The following is a 20687-nucleotide window of genomic DNA, read 5'->3' as shown; positions in this document are numbered from 1 at the left end:
ATCTAGACCTTCTTAAAGGAGTTCTTGTCTTTGCAGTCCACTCTGTGAGACCTTCTGATATAAAATTTGTGGCAGCCCTGGGCTACGTGGAACCTGTGAGTATTTCAAGGATGTGGAGGTGGGAGTCAGGGTTTGGGACTGGTGAGCCTCAGATGCATGCCTGGTAGCCAGGCAAGGTGTTTCATTTTGGGAGAGAAGAACATTCTCTGACTCAGAAGCATTCTAAACCCTAGAGGGGTTTGTGTGTGTGTGTGTGTGTGTGTGTGTGTGTGTGTGTGTGTGTGTGTGTTTAAATCAGATGAATGACTCCCTTTACATCAGGATGAGGAAACTTTGGGAGTTTCTCATTAAAGAATTAAATCAATGGATAAATAAAGTCAAAGATCGCAGAGAAATTTAAAGATCATCTCTGAAAATTTCTATTTATGAGCTAAAAAAAATCATCCTTACATGCTTGGTGAATTTTTAAAAATCTACCCATCTTTGCTAATAGATTTTAGGTGGTATATTTTATATGGTCAGATGAAGGGGGAAAGAAAGCAATGAGTGAGACGGAAAGAACAAGGAGAGAGAGATGAGCAGTGAAAGAGGGTCTGGAGAGAAGGGGGTTGGAGAGCAGAGCCAAACGCCAGTGTGATTTCCCAGGTCAGTGCTGGCTTCCCGCAGGACACACCCCCCACCCCAACCCTGGCCAGGTCTTGGGAAGGGGTGCCCAGGCCAGCATTCTCCGCTCTACCCCAGAGTCCTGCTGCATCGCAGCCCTGGAACCAGGACATTCCCCTCCCCCACCATCCCCTCCAGTGCCTTCCTCCCTCCTCCACCTACCACAGCTCCTTCCCAGCGGCCCTCCCCTGTCCCCTCGCCACAAGCCCTGGCCCACTCCCCATGCCTGGTGCTGGCCCTCCAGAAAGAACCAGACTTCACATTAGAAAACAGACCAGGGGCCCAGGGGAACCTGGCAGGCAAGGCTATCTGTGCCTGGTGTGACCTTGAGTGTGTGTAGATGGGGGTGAAGGTGGGGGTCTGCTAGTGGGAGAGTGTGGAAGGAGAGGTGATCGAGAAAAGAGGCTTCACGTCACGGATAGCATGTTGAGTTTGCTGAGCCCATGTGTCCCTGTGTGCCCGGAACGTGTGTGACCCTTGCTGGAGGACTCGAGCACTCTCCCGTGTAGGTAGAGAAGTTCAGTGAAGGGAGCCCCCTAAGTCAGGTTTCTAAAGTCAGACCTGGCTAGGGGTGATGACTTCCCCTCTGTGGTTGCAGCTCTGGGAGCTCTCGCGCTCATGAATTATGCAGACCCCAGGGCTCCTGCCTGTCATTTTTGGCCCCCCCCTTTCTCCTCCTGTGAGCTGGCCTGGCACTGAACACAGCTCCAGTCAGGGATGGACTCCCTGCTCCCAGAATCTTATCATCATACAGACGGCACCTCAGCCTTCAGGGTAAAACCTGGAAACACAGCTCCTAGGAGGCAGCCTTCCTGTCTACCCAGAGACTGCGATTGTGAACTCAGCCTGGTTTATAGAAAGTACGGGGCCAGGGAAAAATCACGGAAAGCAGTGAATTTAGAAAGAAAAGAATTCATAACACTGGTACTTTTTTTTTTCTTAATTCCTGGAACTTTCTGTAACTAAGGCTCACTTACCTGTGCCTGTAGTATGCGTTTGTTTAATTCAGCCAGACCAACTTTTCCTCAAAGAACTTTATTTTTTTTTTTTTAACATTTTTATTTATTTTTGAGACAGAGAGAGACAGAGCATGAATGGGGGAGGGGCAGAGAGAGAGAGACCCACACACACACAGAATCAGAAGCAGGCTCCAGGCTCCGAGACATCAGCCCAGAGCCCGACGCGGGGCTCGAACCCACAGACCGCGAGATCATGACCTGAGCTGAAGTCGGACGCTCAACCGACTGAGCCACCCAGGCGCCCCTCCTCAAAGAACTTTAAAGAGCAGATTTACAAATGCTCATAAAATATTTTTCCAAACTAACATGCGGTACATATGAAATGTGTAAGAAAAAATCAGGGGCGCCTGGGCGGCAGTGGGTAAGCTTCCAACTTTGGCTCAGGTTGTGACCTCACAGTTCATGAGTCCAAGCCCCACATTGGGCTCTGTCCTGTCAGTGCGGAGCTCGCTTCGGATCCTCTGTCCCCCTCTCTCTGTGCCCCTCATCTGCTTGCTTTCTCTCTCAAAAATAAACAAATGTTAAAACAAATCAAACAAAATACATGTATACAGAATAAAAAATTGAAGATCTCATTTGATCACCTCTTCTGCTCAGTCTGCACAAGCACGCATGCACACACACACACACACACACACACACACAAACAGGCGTGCACACACACACACCAATATATAGGGAGAGAGTGTGTGTAGCCTAAATAGGGTTATACTGCACGTAATATCTATGACTTGTTCTTTTGTTTTGCTTTGTTTGCTTAACTAAGAGTTCTAGGAATTTTCTGTGCCAGGGAGGTTACAGGTCATTCTAGCAACTTCCTTGAAGACCAGGCTTGTGTCTCATTTAGGTTTGCATCTCCAGTGCCATAGTGCATTCAGCCAAGGTGATATGGAGAGAAAATGGCTGCCAGCAGGCAAGATGGAGACATAGGAGTTTGCTGGGTTTGTCCCAGCCTTCCCTTTCTGTGACTTCTAAACTGGGCTCTTCTCCCGCTCTCCCCACCTTGTTCCTCTTGTTCTCTCTCTTTCCTTCCCCTCACCAGCCCCAACAAGCTTGTTCTGGGCAGGGGCTCTACTATCATTCAGGTCCCCTTTGCTTGGGCACAAGCTGCCCACTTTGCCTCAGCCCAGCAGCCCGCTGCCCTCATGACTTCATGGCCTGGCATCCTGGTTTATGATTCCTGATTTTTGTTTAGCTTGCCGCATTTCCCTGGAAATTTTACCTTTCAAACTCCTTCTTCCTGGGGAGTAAAAACACTTTGTCCCACTTAGATGAAGGTTGTGGTCAGTCTGCTCTCCCAAGAAGGCTCCAGAAGTGTGACCCAGTTTTACAGACTGGTTGTCCGCTGAGCAGGGTGGGTAAGGATAGACAGGCTCTTTAAAGAGAAGCAGCAGAAGACTGGGTGTACGTAGTGTGAGTACAACTGTCACCTGTCACCATGACACCTGGAGACACTATCTTCTAGGAAGTCAAGAGAGAAAATTTGTGTCAGAACCTGTGAAAATACTACTACTGATGATAGCTAATACACACTGAGTACTTTCTATGTACTGGACGCAATTCTAGACTCCCCTAGAAGCCTGTAAAGGACACAATGCCCAGGTGGCTTCCCACAGTCTTGCCTCCGTCCAAAGTCAGGGAACATCTTCAGCAGGGAGTGTCCTGTGTTGTCCAGCATTTTACCGAGAGGAAAATGAGAAGCGTCATTCATTCAAAAAACCCTTATCAAGCAAATATTCATTGAATACTTCTGATGTGTCAGGCACTGTTCTGGGTCCGAGGAATATAGTCAAGAACAAAACAGACACAAACTCTTGCCCTCATGCACTTAACACTTGAGTCAAGGGAGACAGGCAATAAACAGAATTTCAGATGAGAAACGTCATGCAGTAAAACAACCCCTTCTGTGTCTAAGTGGAGGTTAACATTCTACACAGAGGCGTTTGAATCTAAGCTCTGCTGTTGCTATTTGCTGTTCCGAAGAAAACATTCATACCTTCGGTTGCTCTGGGCTCTGACGAACAAATGAGCAAACGTGTTGCATAGGAAGCCTGACATTCATGAGCAGATTTGGCCTTTCTCTGGATCCATGGGCTCCCTTTTATTGGTAGGAGGCAGCCGGGGTCTCACAAGGACAGGCTCTTGCGTCCTTCCCTGGCTGGGCTGTTCACACCTCCTATCTTTTCCAGCCTCCAGACTCTGGGACCGTTGACCTGGAGAAGCAAAAATGGTAACTGTTCTGGAACCACAGAGCCATAGAGCTGAGAGGAGCCTCCAATAGGATCTGCTCTCATCTCTTGGCTTGGTTGTTGGGGAAACCTGAGGGCCAGGGAGGAGACAGCTTGCTCCAAGTGGCCTCAGGAGCAGGTGGCAAAACAGGGATGAGAACCCAGCCTCCTGCCTCCTCGCCCGACACTCCTGTGCCCACACATCCCCCTGGGGTCCTCTGGGTGAATAGGGAGGAAAGGGGAGGAGGAGGCACCGAATATGGAGTTCTTCCTACCACCTGTCTCCTTGCTCTGCTTTGGGGGAAGCATGCAGGGTTGGGCCGGGGTCCTTCTCCTTCTACACCGGGGCTGCGTCCCCTTCCAGCTTTGGGCCAGACTAGAGGAGGACCCAGCAAAGCTGTTCACCCTATTCTGGTGGCTCCATAGCCATCTGTGGTGTGTCTCTGACTCCAGGAAGGATAAATCCAGAACCAGAGCGAGGCTGAGCCACGGCTTGTTATGAACTAGACCACATTAGTGGAGAGAAAGGGTTGACAGGTGCAGTCTGATGCTTGCATGTTTGCTTTTACTTGCAGGACAGACAGAAGGCCACAGCAGGCATGCATGGAAGTGGTGACAGGTGAGTCCTGTGTCTTTATGGCCACATTCCAGATTGTCCCCATCACTCCCAACAGAGCAGCATTTGGGTTAGCGAAGAGCGTGTATCCTATTGGCTATTTCATCATGGAGCCAGGGTATGAAAAGTCACATACCCAAAAGGTGAGGGGCGTGAGAAATGTGTCTGAGGGTCTCTGAGCAAAAAGAAGGCATGAGGCATTAGGTTAAGGGACCCAGGGGAGACCTCAAAGTTGGCAGAGTCCTGAAGCTCCTTCTCCCCGAGGACCCCAAGGCTGGACTTGTAGCACGTCCTCGAGGGAAACTCTCCACCATTCTTCACTCCCCTCTCCCCGCACCAAGGAGAAGACCCAGGTCTAATTTTCAGTCTATTTCATTTTGTAATAACTTCCTTACTCATAAAATAAAGATGTCAATTGGGTTCAGGAAAACGAAATGAAGAAAATAAAAATTAACTCTAATCCCGGTACTCAGAGATGATCGGTGTGTAACATTCTGGCCTTTTCACATACGAATGTGCTCATGAATATGCAATTTGTGACCTGGCTCTTCTCATTTACTGTCAAAGGTCCCTTACAACTTTATTAAGACCTTCTGAAGCCCCCAAGTCCCTTAATGCCGCTGCATTAGCCTAGCGGGATGTTAGTCACCTGTGCTTGGTGCTCACAAGCCAAGAACGAGGAAACCACCTTTCACTTCATAATTAGAGCAAAGATGCTGCAATGTCACCTCCACACGATGAGCACAGCGAGTGAGGTAGATAGTGCCCTGTCACCCCAGCCAGTGAACTTCTCCCAGGGCCTGGGAATGACTAGGATCTCTGCAAAGGACAGGGATGAGCAGGATAATGCCCCTGCTTTCAGCCCTCCCCTTCCAGCAGGGAAGGCTGAGACCGGATGTCCAGCCTCCAGGATTTGACCGACGGGTGAGGGGATATTGCTGACCAAAGTGGTGGCAGGGTCCCCTTGCAGAAGGTCAAAGTGTTCCAAAAGAAGATGCCCCAAACAACTTAGTGGCTGTCGCAGCTCTGCCTCAGTTTGGCCCCATTTTCCTTTAAAGGGTAGGAAATGAGAAGCATGGTGGGATATTTGGGGTGTCTGGGAAGGTGGGATGTAGTTTAGGCTCTGCAGAGCAAACACAGCTGCTGCTGTGCCTGATTTCTCAACTCGTCTCCATTTTTTGGCCCCTCACCCACATGGTAAAAAGTCCTGGTGGCCCCTCGTACACCAGCCGAGTGACCAGGAGTTCCACTAGGCAGAGCTGCAGCAGGAGGTGGGGCAGGGAGGGCAGATTTTGCACCTGAATGTCCTCACCCGAAGCTGTTGGTGCAGCCGCCCTAAGGCATGGGAAAGTGGGGCGGAGCCGAGAGCCAGACCGGAGCTCAGCAGCTAGTCTGCCGAGGAGAAAGGGCTCCAGGGACATCCAGGCCCGTGCAGGGGTCTGTTAGGGTTGGCCCAATTTTATCTGGCTCGGCCCACCTGTCCTTCAATCCCAGAACCTCCGAGCTCTTCAGATCTAGCCATGCCCTTGCCCACCGTGGCCGTTTTGCAGATGGGAAAACTAAGTCTTGAGGAGGTGAATGGACTTTCCCAAAGTTACACGATCAGTACGTGGCAGAGTCCCTTTGAATTCAGGTGGTCCAGCCCCACAGCCTGCGCCTTTCGTTGTGACCTCACTGGAGACTGAGAGAGAGGCAGCTCTAAAACAAAATGACGGGAAGATTTATGCGAAAAGAGCATGGTCCCGTCTGATCACAAAAGAGCAATACGATACAAACACCTCTACTCTGGAAAGCGATTCTCTCCCAAAGACCTAGCACCAGCTTTTCATGTCTTGTCGTTTGCTCTCACAGGCTCTCCTGAGGGGAGCGAGGGAAAATGTCTTCTCTCCCCCAGCCGCCCGCTTGCATGCACACAATCATGCACACACTCACGCGCGTGTGCATACACTGTCCCTGTCGTCTTCAGCTGGCCTCTGAGCTTCCTGTTTTCTCACCACATGTGGGAAGGGGCTTCTCCTCCTAGTTGGTCAGGACTTAGAAAAGGAAGCTCATTAGTTTGGGTTGAGGATGAAGACCCAGTCACACATGACTTGGGTGACTGTCCAGGAGGACAAAGCCAAGAGACCGGTCTCCTGACTTCCCGCCCGCTGTCTGCTATCTGCACAGTATGGGCTGGATTCTGCTCCCACAGAGCCCCAGGCCCTTCTGGATGGGGGTAAAAGGGAAGGAGGGATTGGGGGTGGGGGGAGGCATCTCCTTCCCATGACACTCTCCCGGCTCTGCCCTCTCCTCTCGTGGGATCAAGACACAACTTAACTGCTCCTGACAGCACTATTTTTAGCGGTCCTCTGGCTGTCAGCTCTGGGACATGTGTTCCCCGGAGCTTTCCCGCCCTGCTGTCACTCTCAGGAGGAGGAAGGGGGGCTGGGAGGCAGCCTACCCGGGTCGCTGTCCTAGCACACTTCCCCTAACGAGTCGATGGTGCGTGACGGTGAAAAGCTTGGTGTTTCAAAGCTGTGGTTCAAATCCCAACAACCTCAGTTTACCGTGAGAACTTGGGTAGCTTGCTTAGTTCCTCTCCGCCTCAGTTTCCCCTTCACACATGTAAAGCACTTAGCGCTTGCTTGGCCTAGCCCTGGACAGGTACTAGCTTTCAGCCCCAGTCACTTCTGGGGGCCCTCTCCGAGACTGACCTCGCAGCCGAGGGCAGGTTGTGAAGGGCGTGCTTTGGAAGAGTGGATTTACCCTGGAACCTCCCCCTACGAGGTGGGGGGGGCGGGGTCTGCCTTCACAGGTCCCCTCCAGCTGGCAGGGCCACAGCCTCAAAGCAGCTCTCTCTTTAGTCCTTTCAGACATCATCAGATATTTCAACCCTTCTGTTCTGAGGCCTTTGTGCGCCCCTGGGAAGACAGTGGTGGCCCACACTGGTGCTCAGTAAGTCCCGTTTCTGGCTTCCCCTGGGACTGTGTACTCCTGTCTGTCCTGGGCATCTGGACGGGTTGGCGGGGGAGGGGGGGGGTGGGTGCTGGCAAAGTCAAAGAGGCTTAGAAATAAAGGTTTGTATTAAATCAGAGTCAAAATGTGTCTCCCGCATGGATTTCAGTCTGCCTGATGGGCCTAATTTTAAAAATCAGGTCAGTGTCTGCCCTGCAAAAGCCAGGGGTGGTGCAGTGTGGCCTCGGGCTCTGAGGCTGGCACTTGCGCTGGGGCCAGGGGCAAGCTTCCAGCCCTCAACAAAGCTCTGTTGGATTCACTTTCCTCTCTGCAGAGACTTACGGGTAGAGGCGGAAGGACTGGTGCGGAGCATGAGGGAGAACCAGGTGAGGACCCAACTGACTCTGAGGTCGGGGCTGCCCGTGTCTGCTCCGAGGCCGTCAGACCAAACACACCGGGCAGGCGTGACCCCACTGCCACTGTGCCCTGAACACAGCAACCAGTGTGGTCTGGGTTCCCCAAAGATGCCCTTCCTGTGGCAATTCTCTGGAGTCCATTAAAACACAGGGCTTCTTCTTACGTCCGCAATGTGGTCCTGCTAAAAGTCAGCAGATGAAACTGACTTCCCACCTGGGAAGGCACTTGAGAGCTTGGCTTCCAGAGGGAGACACTTTGTGAATCCTGACTTCTCAGCCTGTTGGCTGTGTGACATTGGGTAAGGCCCTTGACCTCGCTAAGCCTCAGTTTCTACATTTATGAGATGGGAGTAATAAAAGAGGCTACTGGACAGGCTTAGGGAGGATTGAATGGGGCATCAGAGGTGCCTGGCACGGAGGCATTGCTCCAATGAAAGCCTGTAGTTGCCAATGACATTGAGGTGATGATTGCTGTTATTTTTCATATTCATTTTAGGTCTTAGGTGGAGGTCATGTAACCTACATGCTGGGGTCTTGGGCAGTGTGCCCAGTGGCCTCAGGCTCTGAGACTGGCACGTGTGCTGGGGCCAGGGGCAAGCTTCTGACCCTCAACAAACCCATTCTCCTAGCAGTTCAGATGCTGTTTACTCAGATGAGTTTGTAATAAGCATCCCCAAATGTTTTGTGGCCTCCTTACAGGCAAGTACCAGGTCAAGGCAAGCCTTGCCACCAAGCTGGCTGTAACCAGCACTGAGCTTGGACTGCTGGAACCAAGGGAAGATGCTATCTGGGCCAGCCATGACTTCATTACAGAGTTCGGGGATTAAAGCTAGGTCATTTCAGGTTCTATGGGAACAGTGGCGAGTGCAGGAGCTATGCTATTAAGTGTTTCCCCTACTGGGAGAATTCCAGAATTTCTAGAATACTCATAACATTCTGGAGAATGGCTAGAAGATCCTGAACATAATCCCATAATTTTACAGATGAAGAAACTGAATTCCTAAGGAGTCATGGGACCTGCCCAAGTTCACACAGCTAGTTAAGCTAAAATCTAAAGTGCAGCCTGGGTGACAGTCTAAGGTTTCTCAAGCGCACCGCGTTGCCTCTTAAAAAACAAAATGAAAGTTTTTTTTTTTTGTTCTGCAACTAATACACGTTCATTATAGAAAAATCAGAAAACACAGATAAACAAAAAGAATATTAAAACCATTCTTCAACCTGATACCCCGAGATAATTGCTGTTAACAACTTGATGTATAGTCCCTTCTGTATTTTTTCTAAGTATGTATTTTATTAAACAGGGATGTTACTAGATGTAGCTACTTGTTATAACCTGCTTTTCTCAATGTAATATTTCCCATGACGATAATTACATTTTCCGGTGCTGTCTTAACAGCTACATCTTATGAGCGTTCCACAATTTATACAGCAATCCCCTATTTTAGACATTTATGTTGTTGCCAGTTTTTCATGCTTATAAACAAGGCTTCATCATTGCAGCTAAATCTTTCATGTATCCTTGTTTCCTTAAAATATATGTTGGGAAGTGGAATTATTAGATAAAGAGTTATTCCCTTAAAAAATAGTTCTTGATGCATCTTGCCAAATTGCCTTCTAGAGTGTTTATACAACTTTAGATTCCTACCATGTACTTCTTCGTTGGAAAAAAATGCATAAATATGATTTTATGGGTGTGGGTAATGAAATTGACAGATTTGAAAAGGAAAAAGTTCTCTTAACGCCAGGTCTTACCACTCTCTCCTTTTATGCTCTTGTCCTTTTTCTTTCTTTCTTTTTTTTTTTTCCAGCAACTTGACTTTCAAAATGACTGGAAGCTCATCAATGTGTTTTTCAGTAACACAAGCCAGGGTCACCTCTGTCCCTTCGCCCAACAGGTAAACGACAGGCTGGGAGGCAGAGGGTTGCAGGTGCAGGGGTAGGGGCAGCCAGAATGACCTTAAACCTGTCTGGTCTACACCTGTCAGGTGGGGCCTGATGGCAGCTATTTCAGAACTTGGGCAACAGACAGATAAATAAATGGGTGTTAGATATCTAAGGGCTCAAGAGCCATCTCTAGGGACAGTGTTTTTAATGTACTATCTTTCATATCAAGGAAAGAAAAGTGAGGTGTAGAGAGGCTGAGTTAATAATCATTCTGCAACTAAGGAAAATCCGCTTCCTAGTGAAAAATCATTTGCTTCTTGTAGCTCTGCTTGTATTTAGTGCTGAAATTTGGGAAGAAAAGCAGGATATGTGTGTTCTTGTCGCCTGTTGGCCCATGGGCTCTAGTTATAAGGGGAAGCTAGTATTTCTGTAGGAAGACTGCAACTTCCAGGCTCTTTGGCATTCCTGGAAACCAGACATGAAACGTGTGCCTGCGTTTATTTATGTAGGTGACTATGACTTAAGTCTTTACTGGAGGTTAGTCCTGGTTAGGATCGGTTGAAAGTATAAGGGGTGGCTTAGATGCCCAGGTTATGGTGACGTAAATGGCACACAGACTCTTCCTCAGGAGCCTGAAGTAAGCCACCTATGGCAGACCAGTTATCTGCCCACTGTGCATTCAGCCCCATCCAGGGCCCCCACCAGGCCATGGCACAGGCATGGGCGGGTGAAGTTTCTTGAGGTCCTGTCCTCTTTCCTGTGCTCCTCTCCCACAACATATGCTCTTGCCTTCCTCCGAATGCCCCATGCTCCCACTGATTCTTGCCCCACCATCCACCCTCCTGCCTTCCATTACTGATGTCGAGCCCTTGGAGAATGCCGAGGGAGGCCCACCTTCCCTGACCAGCTTTTGTGGAACAATATTCCTACAGATCTCCTGGGTGTGTAGCATATAGATCTTGAACCTTTATATTTCTACTTTACTCTCTGTTTTCTCCAATGCCAAGTGAAATTTACATGCCCTGTTTATTCTCTGCTTCCCCTTTTGGTCATTATACACACCAACATTTATTCATGAATTTATGCATTCATGCGGTGAAGTGCTCAAACAAGCATTTAGACATTGCTGAATTCCTCTGCATATCCATCCATCCATCCATCCATCCATCCATTATCTATTCATCCATAAATTCATCCTCTTTTCTTCCATGCAGGTATGTGCTATTGTATTCATAATGAGTTTGTTTATGCTAGCATTTGTTTTTTTTTTTTTAATGTTTGAATGCATTCATTGATGCTTACACTCATTCATGATTCCTTCCATACACTTTATTTCCTATTCAAGCATTATGGATTATTGTATTCTTTCATGTATTTATGCCTTTAAGCATTCTTGCCTACACAAGGCATTTCTGTATACACATATCCATTATGCCTTATTTACTTTTATTTTTAGTTGTACAAACAAAGCACAAATGCTTTTGCCTTAAAAATAAAACTAACACATTAAAATCAAAGCTAAAATACCGTTTTGCCACCACCTTGACTAAGGAGTGTCTAAAGCAGGGTTTGACATAGGGGTCAAACCACGCAGGGATCCCTGGGTACCCTAGGGAAGAGGGATACCCTGAACGTGGGCCAGATGGGCAGCAAGGACCTTTCTAGGCAGTTCCCGAGACTCTTCGGAAGGGAAAGTGTGATGCTGACTGTCATGCTCAGGGAGAGACTCCCTTAGACTATAAGAAATGGACAAAAGGCTTTATTGCTGCCTACGGTGACAGAGCGGGCTGAACCAGCCTCGAGAGGACACTTTTGCATCAAAGCAGGGATGTGGGGTAGGAGCTGCCCTTTCTCGCTGTTCCAGCCTGAGTGATTGGCAGCTGTCTCCAGAGTCCCTGCCTGTGTCCCCTCAGGAGACAGAACAGCGACTTGGCCTTCCATGTCTTCCTGTCTGAGCCACGTCGCCTCAGGGGACAGCTGGTTTGCAGGCTGCTTAGGAGTTTGTCTTGTTGCAAAATTTATCATTAGTTATTTTTTTCACCCTGGAAAGGTAAACCAGGGTTGATTTTTGAGGTCTTGTCATTTGTTTATATATTTTCATTACAAAGAATTGGGTGGGGTAGGAGGTGTCTTTAAATACTCAGTAATAGGAGTTGGCTCGGATTCTCTCCCTGAGCCCTTTCTCCCTGGGGGCCCATGTGGCAGGGGGAGGTCTGATAAAAGTGTGCCTTGCAGAAGTTTTGAGGCCCATCTGGGTCCTTAAATCCAGCGGTAATTGTGTTCCTCCTTTGGACCTGATTTTCTTCAGATGAAAGTGATTCTTAAACTTAAAAGGGGGGGGGGGAGGGGCACTGTGGTGGCTCACTGGGTTAAACATCTGACTCTTGATTTCGGCTCAGGTCATGGTCTCACAGTTTATGAGTTCAAGCCCTGTATCAGGCTCTCTGCTGACAGCACAGGGCCTGCTTGGGATGGTCTCTCCGTCCTCTTTCACTCATTCTTTCTCTCTCTCTCTTAAAATAAATAAATAAACTTAAAAAAATAAAAGGGATTCCATCAGTCTTTGTGAATAAGTCTGGTTTCCCCTCCCTCCTTGAGAGCTTTGGAATGGCCCTGACCTTGGTTTGCCCTTCCCTGACACGGAACTTCCCATTTTAGAGAGTCTGGTTTTTCTTGGTGGATGATGGGTTGGGGAAGTCAGAGAATGGACAAAAACCTGGGACCAGACTTCCTCCCAGAGGCTGATGGAAGAAGTTGTATCTGAAGAAAATCGGGTCCAAAGGGGAAATATCATTATTCCTGGATTTAAGGACTCCGATAGGGGGTGGGGAGAGAAAGAGGCAGGCCAGCAGGAGCCTGCACATCCTTGGCCCCCTGGGCCCATCCCCACCTGCCCTTAGCATGCTTCTCCTCTCCCAGCACAGGCACGCGGCGGGAGGTCTGCTCAAGCTAGCTGGAGTGCTGGACTACCTGTACCAGGAGGTGAGATTTGCAGCTCCCCGGGACCACGGGCCCTGAGTTTCCCTTCCCCAAAGACTCCTCGGGCAGCCGGCAGGAAGTTGCTCTTCCAAGGGCTGATGCGGCAGGTTCCGGCTTATTCTCCAGTGGCCTCCACTGAGACCGGGAAAGTGGCCTCAGGAGGGAGGCCAAGACCGAGGGGAAAAGCAAAGTGGAGAAGCCAGTTTTCTTGCCTTTTCAGAAAAACCCGGGTCAGGTATATAGCTCTTCACAATCCAAGAAGAGTTTTGAGCAAGACTTCTGGAAGAAGAAGGGATAGAGCACTGGGGTCTCAGTGGCCCTCCTCTTTCCTGAGGCCTCTGAGTCTGAGGCAGTGACAGCCCAAGGGCCTTCCATTTCTGGCCTGACCATGATGAGCAGGGGAGCTCTGTGGCTCTCACCCCAACCCTTTGATCCCCGGGGAGGCGGCTTTTCTGTCAGGATTACAGTCCCGCTGCCACCAAGGTCCTACTCCCCTGTTGACACTGTGGTGGGGCGGTGTTCTGCCCCCCCAGGGGATGGTGAATGACACCTTTCCACAGTGGCAGTGCCGGCAGCTTTGGAGAGACCCCAACCAAGCACGTCCCAAAGGAGGGACTTAACCAAGGAGAGGCCTGCCGTGTTCAACCACACACCAAACAGGCTCAAACCAAGGGTTCCAGAGAAGCCCCTGGGCAGCAGTGGTGGTGACCTTGCAAATGCTCACCTTCTCCCTCGTATCCTCCTAGGTCCCCAAAGCGTTTGTGAACCTGGTGGATCTCTCTGAGGCTCTGGTGGTTTCTCACTGGCACCAAGGGACTCAGCTCAGGTAAAAAGGGAAGTGAAATGAAACCAGCATTTTGTTGATTGGCTGCCATGTGTCAGGCACAGCACGGGGCACGTCGTGTCCCTCAGTCCTATGAGAACGACCCTACCCTTCGTCCGCCCCGACGTGTGCCTCCTCCTCCTACACCTGTAAGACTTCCAACTTTTCCTTCCGTACTCCCTAAGCAACTTCCAGGGTCCCCCCACCAGCTCCCTTCTTCCCCCATGGACAGCATGAATAGCCAACATCGCAACCACGCTCTCATCTCTGGCTTGTTTTAACCGGCAGCCTCGCAGAAGAGCCCTGTAGATACTCAGGGGAGACCTTGAAGCTTTCCGAGGTTGTGACACAGTGGTCCTATCTGGTGAGCCCACCCTCAGACACTGGCTGTTGGCCCACAGGGACAGGTGATCCCGGAGGAGAACGGGGGTGGTAGGAACGAGGGAGCAAACTTGTTCATGTCAAACTTCTTCCATAAATTCAGGTCTAAGAGTCAGGGACCAAAGAGAGCTACCCTTCCTTCACTTTCTGGCCATACTTCGGTACTCTCTTGAGCAGAGTGGGGACTAACTCCTGGTGGGGGGCGGGGGCGGTGGTGGAACCTAAAGTAAAAGATCAAGGGGTGTCTGGGTGGCTCAGTCGGTCAGGTGTCTGACTCTTGGTTTCAGCTCAGGTCGTGATCTCATGGTTCATGCGTTCATGAGTTCAGCCCGTGTCGGGCTCTGAGCTGACAGCACGGAGCCTGCTTGGGATTCTGTCTCTCCCTCTCTCTCTGCCCCTCCCCCACTCACACTCTCTCTCAAAATAAATAAAGTTAGAAAAAAAAAAAAGATCAAAGAGAATTTTGCAGATTCATTCTGAAATGCTTTTGGTTGTCATCACCACTTGTACCACACGTCCCTGGCTGGTGAGCTGGTGGTGCCCAGGGTGGGCTTGCTCCCCAGACCACAACCCATGGGCAAGTCAGGATTCCTAATGATGAGCATTCTAGTTTAGAGAAGAGACCCAAGGGAGCGTGGATGGCTCAGCGGGTGCCATCGTCCCTTCCAGCAAACAGCTCAAAGCACAAGTTCCTCCTGATGCGTGTTAACACGATGATTTAAAAAAAATTTTTTTTTTAAGTTTACTTATTGTGAGAGGGTGGGGAGGGGCAGAGAGAGAGAGAGAGGGGAGAGAGAATCCCAAGCAGGCTCCTCACTGTCAGCACAGAGCCCGAGGTTGGGCTCAAACTCCCAAACCGTGAGATCGTGACCTGAGCCGAAACCAAGAGTTGGACGCTTCACTGACTGAGCCCCCCCACGTGCCTCTAACATGATGATTTTTATTTAAGAAGAAAGCCCTATATGAAGTTATATATGGCACTTCTCACTTTGGAAACGACAATTTTGGAGTGGTCAATAGCACATCCCTCCACGGAACCCCGCCCTTGAGGAGAGCGTGGGGGCCCCAGCTCGTGCTGGGCTGGGGTGCACTTCACGATCACCCAGAGAATATACTTCAGGTTCATCTCTGGTATTACGTGATGCTGAGGCTTCAGAGGAAAACGAAACCCTGATGTAGTTCATCAAAGGGCCCCAAAGTATGAGACCAGGGGGAGCTTCCAAAAAGCATGTCATTCAGAACCGCACAGAGGGGCAATTCTGACCCGGGGACCTGCTCCGAACTCCCTGGTGGGAGGATGGGGCAGCCTGGCCTTGCGGGGACTCAGGTGGCACACTTCTCTGCTCCCTCCTTCAGGAGAGCTGGGACCGTCTCCTGGCCTCCAGCAAGTACAACAAGGAGGAGTCCTTCGCAGTGGTTTTCCAGCCTTTCTTCTACCAGACCCTACCCTCGGTGAGTGAGGGGGGCTGCGAGGAGGTGGGACCAGCCCTCCCCCCGCCCCTCTTCCCTCCACAGAAGCCAGGCTTCCGCAAGCCCAGCATGTGCCGGGGGAGAAACGCCGTGGTACCCTCTTCTACTTTCTTGGCGGTTTTGCCACGGGGTTGGGTGGCCCCATGAGGCGGGTTCTTAGAGGCACAACAGCCCAAAGGTAGAGCATGGACTCTACCGGCCAGACAGGTCCTGACTCTGGAATGGGCCAGCTGTGTGACCTCGGGTGAGTTGTTTGCACCCTGTGTGCCTTGGCTCTTCATCTGCGGGTTCAGGGCCATTACTAATATCCTCTCCCTCTAGGGTGATTGTCAGGATTGCTTGAGTAAATACACGTATGGAGCCCAGAGCGGCACCTGTGTCTGGGAGGCCCTCGGCTCCTCCGAGCTCTTGTGACCGTTTGGGATAGAATTTCCAGGGCAGAACACCACGTTCCTCCCTCTGCACACCCTACACCCATCCCTGGAAGGCAGGGGACTTGGAGCTGCCCCCACCCTTCCCCCAGGTCACTGGGCAAATGCCTCTTGCCCCCCCACCCCCCGGGGCTGCCCAGACCATGAGCACCATGGTGGGTTCGTGCACGCTCGGCAAGGTCTCTGAGGCCTTAGCATCTGGGATGGTCCCTCCCTCCAGGCTCCTGGATCCTGCCTGTTGGAGTCCCTGTGCCCCCTCTAGGGCTTCAGGGATGTCCAGATAGTGGTTGGAAATGAGGAGGAGGAGTATTCATTCCCATCCCCCCACCCCCACTCAGAACACACATGATTCACTTCCCTGTCACCTGCTCCTTCTGCCGTGTAGCTCTGTATGCACAACCTGATGATAGGGAAGAGCGGCCAGACCCTCGACCTGCCCCTGCAGACCCTTACCTCTGAGCCTGACCTCAGACAGGGTCCTTTAAGTGCCCACCAGTAATGGTGGCACTTGGGGCTGAGAGAGAGTCTGGCGGGCCACGCCATCTCTGCCAGGGAGGCTCAAAGTGTGCGGTGGGCCACCCCATCCTAAGGGGCAAAAGCAGGTTCTTATTTGGTTCCATTTCAGGGGGAACAACCACTCCAGGATCCCAGCACACTCGCCTTGAATCTCTGGAGCAGCATGGTGAGTGGCTGGGGGTCGCGGGGGGGGGGGGGGGGGGCTGCCGTGCCAGCTGGGGCTTCGCACACAGGAAGAGAGGCAGGACCTCCACCGCCACACCCACTGTGCCCCCTGCTCGGACGGAGGGGCTCCGGGTTGCCCGCAGGACCCCGGACGATGACTCTGAGCCACCAGGGGCCCTGCGCGCACCTGCTGACAGCCCAGGTCTGACCTCCTGGGAGTTTCACCTTCCCATCCGGGGCTGGGGTACCGCGGTCCTGTTCTTCGCAGAGGCACGGGCATCTCCTCCGCGTCTGCACAGGCCACTTTGCTTGTGGATTGGGCTCACATAGTAGTTCCAGCCCAGATTTCCCTCACCATCGTGTGGCTCAAAGGCACAGGGTGGTGGCTGTGATGAGCGTAGACTGTGAATGAGGAAGACCTGGCTTCTGTTCCTAATTCCACCCTTCACGAGCCGTGTGAATACAAGGTCTCATCTCCCGTTCTGCAAAACCCTTTTCATAACCCCTGACGCAACACGTGTCCTGTGCACGGCTTATTCCTGGCCCTCAGTGAGGACTCACTACGCGTTGGCCCTTCTTACTATACCTGTGACAGGCTTTCCCCAGACTACGAAAGTCCCCCCGGGCCAGCTGGGCTCAGTCAGTGGGTGGGATAGAACCTCAAAACTGTGAACGTTTCCAGGGCACTGGACAGAGACCTGACTTTGCCATTTTTTCCCCATCCAAGTTGCCCTATTTTTAGAATTCTAGTGATGGGAACTTGGTTGTCCTTGTTCTTGGTTAGGAAACTTCTCTCCCTTTCCTCGGTTTGGTTTGCTGTGCCGAGACCGTGAGCCACTGCATTCATTAGCCCACACACTAGCACACGTTAGCCAGGAGCAAGGAGAGTAGGCAAGGTCCCCAGATGGCCCATGGCAAGGAACTCACACTCCCCTTTGGAGAAGGCGATGATTTCTTTTCTGATTTCTTTGAATAAGGATCCTTTAGTGGGCCTGACCCTTGGGCAGGATATTTCCCCCAGGAAACCACTTTGCTGCCCATCTCCTGTGAAGGGCAGAGAATAGGAATGTGACCCTTCCTGCAGGAGCTAAGCCCCCTCCACCCTCTCTCTGGGGGAGAAGGACTGATTCCAGCTCAGCCAAACCTCCTCCTCCTTCTATGTCCGCTTTCCCCCAAGCAACACAAGGGCACCTACAACATGCCCCACCCTAGGCTGGGTCCTAGAAGGATACAGGACACACACCAGATGACCTCTGCCCTCATAGAACCTAGGGTGTAGCAGGAAAGGTCAGGAAACCTAGAAGAACAAGAGTGAACTTGACCTGAGCCAGCAGTGATGTGCTGGACTGTGTACCCAACAATGATAGGAGCGAGAGGTCAGGAGGATCCCATGGGGACAGGATTCCAAATGGCTTTGTAAGGTGTGTCGGAGGAGGTCAGGGTGGGCATTCCCAGGCAAAAGGACTTTTGTGAGCAAAGGGCATGGAGAAAAGAAGAGCCAATGCACTGGCAAGGGGCAGTATGAGGCTGGTCTGATAAGAGAGGAAACCTGAGGATAAGGAGGCCCTGAGAAGGAATAATGTACCCCGAATGCCAGAAAGAACAGATCCAGGGAAAGGCTCCTCTCCCTCCTCTCCCTCCTCTCCCTCCTCTCCCTCCTCTCCCTCCTCTCCCTCCTCTCCCTCCTCTCCCTCCTCTCCCTCCTCTCCCTCCTCTCCCTCCTCTCCCTCCTCTCCCTCCCCTCCCTCCCCTCCCTCCCCTCCCTCCCCTGCACACACGCCCTCCCTCTCTTCCCCCTCCTTCTCCCTCTCTACCCCTTCACCTTGCTATTGGTCGTCACTGGTGGCAGAGGCAACAGTGATAATCTTTGCCTTTATTGAGCCCGAGTGTCATCCTGCACATTGACACAGGCACCCGGCACCACAGTGTCCTACAACCCACTTGAGGGTGAGGATAAGGATGAGGCTGAGCAGGCCCACAGATGGGAACAGACTCAAGGCCAAAGGACCATGACATAGTAGGTGTCACAAGGGCTCCGAGGAGGAGGAGGCAGCTTTCCTGGGTGGGCAGTTACCCCCACTCTGTCCTGTCCAACCAACCCCCAGTTATTTCCCAATGAGAGTTCTCGAGGTCCGGGCAGCCAGGCCAGCAGAGAAAGAGGGGCTTCCCTGGATGTGTCACTCTCCTGGCTTCCTCATGGGTGACGTGCCAGACCATCCATGGCTCCCAGAGTGAGCAGAGCTGCGAGAGTGAGTGGACAGCTCCTGCAGGCACGGGTTAGTCCATAAGAAATGAGGAATCGACCAGGTCTGGGCAAAAGTACTGGGTAAAAAGCCAGAAACCCGGAGTTCCGGTTACACCTGTGTCTTTGGTTGTAGCGTGAGGCGAATCGTGTGGTCTTTCTCAGCCTCTCTTTTCCCTCCTTGCCAGAGGTGTGTGATGACCCTCAGCGAGCCTCAGAGGCCTTTAGCAGCATGCACGAGTGGTTCACCCTTGGGTTCACTCTTGTGTCTTCCTAAGGACACAAGGAGGACAGGCGTGTCTCTGCCTTTATCTCCTTGAGTCTCTGCTGTGTTGGGTTTGAGACCACAGAGATGAAAGCCAGATAGGTCTATCCAAGGCCACGTTCACAGACACAGAGGGCCTGGAATGAGGGCCACTCTCATATGTGGGGAGCAGAGAGGGTCCAACATAATCGCTGTGACCACAGGGGCCCAAGTTCCACCACTTTTCTCCCCCACGCTGCCCCCAGACACCACAGTGGGGGTGGCTGTGCAGGCCACCCCTGCATCTGTTCTCCCTGGCCAGGCCCCAGGGTACACGTAAGCTCTGAGTGAGGGCCAACAAAGGAAAGTTGCAGATACCTGCAAGAGAGCAGCCCCACTTCTGAAACACTCCTGGAACCGCCCTAGCATAACGTGCCCCCAGACTGCAGCTGAGCTCCTGACACAAAGCTGGGGGATTTTGTGAAGACATAATTCATTCCCTTGGTCCCTTCTGCCCCCATCACCGCCTCCTCAGTAATTTCTGATGATTCTTATGCAACACTAGTTCTGAAGAAACCCACCTTTGGGGAACTGGATCCTTCCAGCAATCACAGACCCCCACTGCATGCCAAGCCCTGAAATTCCCTCAGGAATTGCTCAGCTGAGTGGGAATTCTCCTGGGAGAGAATGTCTAAGGTCCTCCCACATTCCAGTTAATTCCAGTGTGGCAGGGAGGCTGTGGAGAAGAGATGTGGGTGATTCCAGGACTGAGGTGTGGAGCGAGAGCACAGAGACCAGCCCCCACTGTCCCTGGAGTGCATGTGAACTTGTACACGAGCACAGGGTGGCAGGCGGAGGGACAGTGGGAGGGGATGTTTGGCCTGGCTGCCTCATTCTCCATGCTGCCTGAGCACAGAGGAGGGTAGAGGGTCCAAGCAGGTGTAAAGGGCATTAGAGGAGTGGGAAGGATGTAGGAGACTGATAAAGAGACATTTGAGGAAAGGCTCTTAAAGGAAAGTGTTTATTCAAGCCTATGAATTTCCTCTCTTTAAGGTCCTTAAAAAATGGGCTCTGCTATATCCATTCTACCAGAATTATTAAGCGTGGCTCTCTCAGAGCTTCTTTCCAGACTCTCTTATTGATTACATTCTTGAGAGATTGGAGAAGGGAAGAAGGCAGGCCAGATTGACACCGGGTCACTGAACACTCCCTTTCAGAGCAACCTTGAACATTGTGGGCGGGACCTCCCATTTCCAGGAGTGCCCACCATCAGAATAAATCTGAAAGAAGGTAGGGACCCCAGTTCCTCCTCCAGCCTTCGAGCTAAAAGGTTGCCACCCTTTTTCCAAAAGGTCAATTACACCCTCTTATCTGACTTTGTCCATTTGGGTGAAGAGCTAATCCCAAGAAGGGTAAAGTTCTTTCCCTGGTTCTTGTTTATGGCGAGATGCTGGGATAAGATATTGCTGAAGAATCTAAAATCCTCGTGGAGGATGGCGGAGCCTGTGACTGAGCCAGACAGAGCGCCCCATCCCACAGCCTCTTGCCTCTTGTCAAGTCATTGGAAGGGAGGTGAGGGACAAAGGTGCCCAAGAGTCTAGTACCTGTGGGCAGTAGGGCTGACCGTGAACATGAGGTTCCCAAATGGGAGAAAATAGCAGTGCAAAAGGAAATGT

General features: G+C 51.4%; 1 protein-coding gene across 1 annotated transcript in view; it reads left to right on the top strand.

Annotated features, from left to right (window-relative positions):
• Window positions 1-20687, top strand: part of PLB1 (phospholipase B1) — a 143067-nt gene that overhangs the window by 44768 nt on the left and 77612 nt on the right. The window contains 11 exon segments of the mRNA XM_053891038.1: window positions 37-95; window positions 3872-3912; window positions 4486-4529; window positions 7370-7460; window positions 7795-7846; window positions 9685-9771; window positions 12680-12742; window positions 13486-13565; window positions 13851-13926; window positions 15300-15395; window positions 16470-16526. Of these exon segments, the coding sequence (XP_053747013.1) occupies window positions 37-95; window positions 3872-3912; window positions 4486-4529; window positions 7370-7460; window positions 7795-7846; window positions 9685-9771; window positions 12680-12742; window positions 13486-13565; window positions 13851-13926; window positions 15300-15395; window positions 16470-16526 (746 nt within the window).

Source organism: Panthera pardus, unplaced genomic scaffold (assembly GCF_024362965.1).
Source record: "Panthera pardus isolate Hobbes unplaced genomic scaffold, ASM2436296v1 HiC_scaffold_26, whole genome shotgun sequence".
Lineage (NCBI taxonomy): Eukaryota > Metazoa > Chordata > Mammalia > Carnivora > Felidae > Panthera > Panthera pardus.
Note: the sequence above shows the minus strand (reverse complement) of the source record. Positions and strands in the feature narration are given on the sequence as shown.